Here is an 8776-nt window from a genome sequence, read left to right as displayed (position 1 = left end):
CCCCATATCCCGAGCAGCGGAACCCAGTCAAAATCTCCACATCGGTACAATATCTCATCGGGAATTAACCAAGGAGCCCTCCATTCAATATCTTCATCCTGGAGATTCTGGAGTATCTCTATCCATTTTCCTTCTGAAATATCATCCCGTCTTGGCGTGGCCACCAATTCTCCTAGAGGGGAGTAGTTATCAGAGAATACCCGATAGGAGACCTTTTCGACCTTCCAGAAGTGGCTATGGAACCATGCCAATAAGAGCTGCGCGCATCCAATAAACCTTCCCTCCCCTGCTTTTCGACACGCATTCAGGGATCTAAAAGTTTCAGCGAGTATTGCCGGAACCGGTGTCACCCCTTTACTAAGCCGATCAAACAAATCAGATACAGCCTCGTCTATGTGTCCTAAAGCTTTGGGGAAAACCACTAATCCATAGATACCTAAAGCGAAGACATCGACCCTTTTCTTTAAGTCAGGATGTACAAGCGCCAAATCTCGCAAACTTTTCCAAGGAACACATTTACTGTCGCCCTTCTGTTGGATCCGGGCAGCGACCCACTGCTCGCTCATCCCAGTGATGTTCATTAATTTCTTTAACAACGGAGGGACACAAGCAGCCCTGGAATAAGCCTTGTCAACTTGAATCTTTGGGCACCGAAGCAAGGTCGTATACTCCTCCACAGTAGGCGTCAAATCTACCTTCCCAAAAGTGAAACAACTGTAGGCAGGATTCCAAAACTGAGCAAGGGCTCGGAATAAATACTTGTCCACTTTGACACTAAGCAGATAAGGTAGGTCACCGTAGTTACAATAGAACAGCTGCTTGGCCTCGACATCCCATTGATCCCAGACTTCTTTCATTTCTCGAAGGTCATTCTGGATTACACTGATACGGGTAAAATCCCACAATTCTGACATGTACCCTTTGGGAAGACTATCGCCTTTCTCCCGTTGTGTCGCTTCAGCCCATATTCGCACAGCCGCATTATCCTCTACTTTATCAACAAACCCCTTTTCCATGATAAGCTTTCTACTGAGAAACTGAATGTAAATCGACACCTCTTTTAGAATGAAGATGCCATGCAATCACAAACAAAGTAAATTAGCATTAAGCACAGAATAAGATTTAAAATAAGCGACAAATAAATACAACATTCATTTAGGTAAGCACTAAAAATTTGGAGTAGCTCTACCTAGGTTGGTTCCTATGGCTCATTACATGTGGTTTGGCTCTAAAGTAGGGCACCTGAACCAGCAGATTCCTCGATCCTCACCCATTATAGGCTCATACGGACCAAGTTCGATTCAGGGGGATACATTTCCCTATGGCCATGCGGAGATGAAAATCTCACGAAGACATAGGTACGGATGTATCCCGGAAGCGATTCACTATCCCATGCGGAGGTGAAAACCTCACGAAGGCGTAGTTTCTCACTCCCACTTAAAAAGGTGTGACCAACGGTCATGCAATGCAATGCAGAAAGATATAAAATTTAGAATACAAAACATGATAAAAACTATAACTCAAAACAAATGAAATGCAATGAGAGGATCGTATATTTAAACCAAATTTTCAACTTTCGACAAAAAGACAAGAAATAATCAACTCATGGCTTGACTCTCTTATTTAAAGTCCCCAGTGGAGTCGCCAAGCTGTTGGCACCATTTTTTGGATGAAAAACGGGGTCGACTTGGGTTTTGATGAAAACGAAAAAAACGGGAGTCGCCACCAATCCTTTTTGGGGTGTGATTGGGTCACCTTGGAAAGAGGTTGTTTTTAATAAATAATTTGATCTTATTAAAACAACGGTTTTGGTCTACGAAATTTAGGAAACGGGTTCGGGAGTCGGTTACGTACGAGGAAGGGTTAGCACCCTCGTAACGCCCAGAAATTGGTACCTAGTTGATTATCTAATGTCTTGATGTCGAAAATTGAGAACTTGAAAGAATTAAAAAATACGATCCTAGCATTAAAGTTTTGGAAAAAGAAATATATTTCACGTTAATCGAGGAAGAGAATCATATCCAGTAAGTTAGAATACAATGTCTCAAACTCCCGATACGCGAATAAAAAAAATGCTTATTTAAAAGATATTTTAGCCATCTCGGATTTAAAATGAGATCACGACCAGTAAGTTAGGACGCGACTCTTTTTAAGATCCCGGGATCATTTAAAATTTGAGCTTGAAAAGATTCGTGCATTTAGATTTATCGAGAAAAACGAAACCCAGTAAGTTAGGGCACGATTTTCTCGGTTCCAAACACGAAATGTTATTTTTTGAAAAAATAAATTTTGTTATATCGAGTAAAAATAAAGCACAAAATCATAGTGAAAGCAAATTACATTATTTATGCATAGCAAGATCATAATGAACATGAAAATATAAAAACGATGCAAACAATAGCAATTAATTTGAACGATCAAATTTATAACATACAAAATAACACAATATATAAAAAAACGAATAAATTTAAATCATCCATTCAAAATAATGACAAAAATGAAATAAATAAGTAGCAAACACAATTAAGTATAAAAAGATATATATAGACATGAGCTAAAATATGTGTATACATGAATTAATGAAATATATAAAGTATATTTTAATAAAATAAATTAATATACGTATATATAAAAACATGTACATATATATAGATGTATAAAACCAATGGAATACGAAAATAAAGAAATACACATAAAAAGTAAGTGTATACATATTGTAAAGTAAAAAAATATATATATATGTACAAATTAAAGTTTTAAAATATGAAAATATGCATATGTATACAAATAAATACGTTAATTTATATACATGTTAAAAATATATTGAAAAGGTGTATATATGTGGATTTTAAAAATATATAAAAAAAAGTATATTTTAAACTATAAAGATTATATATAAATATGTATATATTTATAAGAATGAAAACATGTATATAGATCTATAGATATGTACATAAGTTATAAAATGTATGAAAATATATAAGTATATATATTATAAGAATAATGCATGTATGTCATGCAAATATATGCATATATATATATACGTACCAAAGGTTTAAATAAAATAAATAAAAATAAATAGGAAGAAATAATAATAATAATGATAATAATAATAATAATAAACTCAATAATAAATAAAATGATAGGATTAAACTAAAACAAAACAAAATACCAGGGGAGAAATCAAAATAAGATAAGGCCACAAGATCGATTTGCGATGCGCGCAGAAGAAGGGGGATCGATTGAGCAATTTTCCCCAACCTTATGCGCATGTGCTCCGCACTGGACTAAATCGAAACGCATAAAAAGCAAGTGGCCAAATTTAAAAATTTGAATGGGATCAGATCGCGCCATATTGCATGAGCGGAGGGACCGGATGTGCAAATAGTCCCTCCGAGCCTGAACGCGCGGATCTTAGACCCATTAAGGACGGGTTTTCGGGTCTTATAAAAATAACAGGAAAGAAAAAAAAAACTAAAACCTACATCGTTTTTTAAAAAAAACAGAGACACCCTCTGGTTCTCTCTCTCTGCCACAGCCCCTAAACCCAGGCCACCGTCTCCGCCTCCAAGGCCAGTGGCCGGAGTTACGCGAGAACGGCCCATTTGCCTTCTCTTTTTGAAGCGTCCCCGAAGGCTAAGCCTTCTCAGCCACAAGACCAAAAGGAAGAGGGATGAGATGCCCCTTTCGGTTTGAATCCAACGACGGCGAGGGTGGGGCTCCGACGCTAGCCCGTCGAAGCAAAAGGTACTTCCTTTCCCTTTTAGTTTCGTTTGTTTTATTGAACAGTTGCAGAGAAAAAAAGTAATAAATGAATACTAAAGTGAATAAGAAACCAGAACAGAGAAAAACGGGAGTCAACCTTTGATCTGTTTTTTCTTCTTTTCAATTCGAAAATGCAGTCTGTTTTTACAAAGATATTGCTTTTCTTTTATATCCCCTTTACATTGTATTTTAGTTGCGTTCTTTGTATTATCCATTGTGTGCTCCGACTTTCTCTGCCATTTTGCAGGTGTTGATGAGGCTAGGCACGGTGGGTGGCGATGGGACCTGGCAGACGGCAGAGGGAGGGATGCGGCGCTAGGTTTGGCTAGTTGGGTCTTGTTTTGGGCTCCGGGTTAGGTTTAGGTGGGCCTTGGGTGTTTTATTCGGGTTGGTCTTGGGTAGCGGGCCACCGGGTAAATGGGCCTGCAACAATAGAGTATAACCAAAATAAACTTTGATGGGGCTTACAACAAACAAAGGAAGCAGTTAGGAAGATGTATAATCTATAGGTACTTAAAAGGTGAAAACTTGGGTGCCAAAATGATATTTAATGAGAGGGTGCTTATACCTTTCGTGGCGGAGGCAATAGCCTGTCTACAAACAATTCAGGCGAGGTTAGAAATGGGACTCCGACAGATAGTCATCGAAGGAGATGCACTCAGTGTTATTCGACAGTAAAGGCATTAAAAGAGGATTGATAAGTACTATGTTCGTACATACAGGATATACAAATATTAAGCAAGGGATTTGAAGAGTGCCGCTTTTAAAAGATATCTAGATCTAGTAAAGGGGCTGCTCATAAACTTGTAAGAGGAGCAGTTGAGAGTCTAAGGAATACTAACTTGTGATAGAAACATACATGCACGAGAACGAACGAACGAATGAATTATTTAATGAGAGCGTTAATAAACATACATGCACAAGATATCAACTGAACTATCAGCTTCCTGTATTTAAAGAGTTTTACAAGTCTAACTAACATTTAACTGCTAACAACATCTTGCTAACAACTAACAACAACAGTTAACTGCTATTTACTATTTTAACTATTATTTTACAACTCAATATGCCTCCAACTACTTGACTTCTGCTGCTGGTTCGTGTTTGGAAAAAACTTTGAGACTAGACCGAAACCTTGTAAACATAGGAGCAGACAAGGGTTTTGTGAAGATGTCTGCTATCTGATCTTGTGCTGGGACATGCCCCACAACCAACTGACCAGCAGCCACCTTTTCCCTAACGAAAAACAAATCCAATTCTACGTGCTTGAACTTTGAGTGCAACACTGGATTGGCAGACACAGCAATAGCCCCAAAACTGTCACACCACACAGCGGCTCTCTTGGCAGGAACAACATGCAACTTAGACAAGAGAGACTCTAGCCATACAACTTTAGTTACTGCATGAGCAAGTCCCTGATACTCAGTTTCTGCAGTTGATCGAGAGACCACCTATTGTTTCTTTGACCCCCAGGCTACCGGATTGCCACCAAAAAACATAGAAACCTGAAGTAGACCTCCTATCATCGATATCAGTGCCCCTGTTTGCATCAGAAAACCCCACAAGATCTAAGCTGGCAGCAGTCGTAAAATACAGGCCATATTCTACAGTATTTTGAAGATATCGAAAATTCGCTTGACGGCTTTAAAGTGCTGATCAAGAGGCCGATGCATGAACTGGCACACTCTATTTACAGCATATGTAATGTCAGGCCGAGTTATAAAGACATACTAAAGAGCACCTACAATGCTCCTATACTCAGATTCATTTTCAATGGCACTCCCTTCATGTTGAGACAACCGTGTTGAAGTAGTCATGGGCGTAGGAGACCTCTTCGCACAGTCCATTTGAGCTCTCTTCAAAAGATCCAAAACGTATTTTCGTTGACTCAAGAATAACCCATTTGTAGTAGGCAGCACTTCAATACCCAGAAAATAATTAAGAGAGCCTAAATCCTTCAAAGAGAACTTTTCATCTAGAGCAAGAACAAAGTCATCAATACTACGTTGATGACTACCCGTGAATATTATGCCATCAACATAGACCAGGACATATAGCAACGCACTCTCAGCTTTCTTGACAAACAACGACCCATCTGATTTTGCTAACACAAACTGAGAAGAGATTAAAAATTCTTTAAGCTTGGAAAACCAGGCTCGTGGTGCCTGCTTAAGGCCATATAACACCTTATTTAACTTACATACCAGCTTCTGGCTCCCATGTTGCTGTTCAAAACTAGGAGGTTGAACTATGTAGATCTCTTCAGTTAGGTCCCTATTAAGAAAAGCATTATTTATATCAATTTGCCTTAGCAGCCAACCAAATTTTACTGCCAAAGCTAGAACAACACGAATCGTTGCTGGCTTCAAAACTGGGCTGAAGGTTTCATGGAAATCAATTCCAGCTTCCTGGAGGTATCCTTTTACCACCAAGTGACCCTTATATCGAGCAATCGAGCCATCCGAATGACGCTTAAGCTTAAATATCCACTTGCACCCCACAGCTCTCCTGTTGGCAGGTAGAGGAAACAAGTCCTAGGTATTGTTCTTTATTAACGCATCATACTCTTGCTGAGCAGCTTGAGTCCACTCCTTAGACGAAAAGGCTTCATCAATTGTTAAAGGTTCAGTATCATGCAATTCAGCTAAAAAAATTTGAGGTTTAAAAATACCACTTTTGGCCCTAGTTTGCATCGGATGCACATCGATGGGAGGAGCACATATTTTTTCAACAGCTGGAGCACTGACCAGAGAACTAGAACTGGCTTCATATTGAGGAGAAACTGTTGAAGAAGATGGAGACCTACTATCGCTATCGCTACAGACAGTATTTGAAACAGACAAACTAGGAGCTCCAGACTGCATACCAGGAGTAGCACCAGGTCCAGTCGAAGTAGAACACCCGAAATTTGAAGATTGATCCATAGGTACCACTACTGGAACAAATGACTGCTGATGCAAAAACTGAGGTCGAAAACCATTAAGATCCGTATTACTAGTTGAGCTGGCAGAATCCTTAAAAGGAAAACAAGACTCATCAAAAGTCACATGTCGAGAAATAAACAGATTCCCACTACCATCAAGGCGTGATTGGGACTGTAACTAAGGAAAACGCATGGCTTGGAATGAAACTGCAGCTTATGAGAGTTGAATGGCCTGAGATAAGGGTAACACCTACAACCAAAAATTTTTAAATGCATGTAAGTCGGTACAACTTTATATAACACTTCATACAGAGATTTTCCATGAAGAACATATGTAGGAAGCCTGTTAATAATGTGAACCGCAGTGATAAACGCATGAGACCATAAATGCATGGGAACATTTGTTTGAGCCAACAAGGTCAGTCCAACATCCACTATATGTCTATGTTTTTGCTCAACCAAGCCATTCTGCTCCGAGGTATGTGGGAAAGAAAGACGATGATGTATCCCTAATTTAGAAAAAACTTGAGTAAAGGGCCGAAACTCCACTCTCTAGTTAGTTTGAAGGACTTCACCTTACTGCCAAATTGAACTTCAACAAACTTGTGAAAAAGGAGAAATTTTGCAAGAGCCTCAGATTTATGTTTAAGAAAATAAACCCAAGTAAATCTGGAGTAAGCATCAACAAATGAAATATAATATGAATGGCCTTCAGAAGATACAGCAGCTGGCCCTCAAAGATCAGCTACAATGAGCTCAAAAGGAGCTGAGTACACAGTTGTAAAGGGGGGAAAAATAAGCTTATGAAATTTACCAAGCTGACACACAGAACATACTGAGCTTAACCGAGAATTCTTTGCAACTATGTTACATTTTTAAAGTACTGTATTAACAGTTCTATTACAAGGGTGGCCAAACAGTAATATGAGCAGTAGCAAAAGAGGACCCAACAGTGCAGAACTTTTGAGCAGCAGATATATCAAACTTGTACAGGCCATTATGCATGCGACCCTCCAATAAAACGTTCCCTGTCTTGACATTCTTTACAAAACAATGCACAGGATGAAATTCAAAATATACCTCATTATCTTTGGCAACCTGAACTACAGACAACAGGTTTTTATAGATGCGGGGAACATGTAAGATATTTTCCAATCGAAACACTCGACTAGCAGTTGGAAGAAGACCTGAGCCAACATGTGCTACAGTTACTGACATCCCATTCCCCATGTAAAGTTTATGATTACCTGTATATGGTGCTGCAGCTCCCTTCAAGTTTTCCAAATAATTGGTAACATGATTGGTTGCTCCTGAATCGGGATACCACACAGTTGAATTTAAAGAATTCGAAGAGCACGATCTGTTGGTGGGAGTAGTCACAGCATCAGCGGGGGCACTCGCATGAGAACAGCAGTGAGCGCAAAAAGAGACTGAAGGCTCCTGAAACTGATGACAATGAGCCTGTAAATGCTGGTCAGAGACTCCTTCAAAACTCCCATCAAAACGATAATAGCACTTTGAACAGTATGACCAACTCATCCACATAACTGACATTGAGGTTTAGAATGGTTGAACTTCCTTCCTCGACCTCGACCTCGAGAAAACCTACCATTGCCTCTGTAAGAAGTTCTTGCTCCCCTATCACTCTTACTGCTAGTGTTGTACAGACCAATTTTACCCAGCCCATTTCCAGCAGACCCAAAACCCAACCACCCTCCTAAACACTAGCCCAATACCCAAATAACATTACAGGCCCCGGGCAAACCCAAAATAATTAAACTAATCTACCAGCCCAACTAGCAAAACCCGAACAGCCCAATACTCTTCAGCCCAAACCAATACCCTTCAGCCCAAACCAATGCCCAAGCCCGAAAACCAAAGTCAACTTAGGGTTTCAGTGTCTGAAACCCTAAGCGCCGCCTGCCGCAGACCTTTGGTCTTCAGCCGCCACCACCGCGCGTCTGTCACCGCCCCTGTCGTCCGTCAATCATCTACAGGAAACGTACACGCAAGCAGTAAAGAAACACAGCAAAATAGCATAAAAAAATAGCAGGAAATCGGCTATAAAAGGCCGGATTTTCCCCTTGT

General features: G+C 39.7%; 1 protein-coding gene across 1 annotated transcript; it reads right to left on the bottom strand.

Moving 5' to 3' along the window:
• Positions 1–4641: 4641 nt before the first annotated feature.
• Positions 4642–8339, bottom strand: LOC107892796 (uncharacterized). Its single transcript, XM_041101595.1, has 2 exons — positions 7936–8339; positions 4642–6938 (listed from the first exon to the last, which is right to left on the bottom strand). The coding sequence occupies exons 1-2, from the start codon at positions 8240–8242 to the stop codon at positions 6844–6846; spliced, it is 402 nt and encodes a 133-aa protein (XP_040957529.1). The 5' UTR covers positions 8243–8339; the 3' UTR covers positions 4642–6843.
• Positions 8340–8776: the final 437 nt, after the last annotated feature.

The sequence above is a fragment of the Gossypium hirsutum genome, chromosome D09 (assembly GCF_007990345.1).
Source record: "Gossypium hirsutum isolate 1008001.06 chromosome D09, Gossypium_hirsutum_v2.1, whole genome shotgun sequence".
Taxonomy (NCBI): Eukaryota; Viridiplantae; Streptophyta; class Magnoliopsida; order Malvales; family Malvaceae; genus Gossypium; species Gossypium hirsutum.
This window is presented reverse-complemented; position numbering and strand designations above follow the sequence as displayed.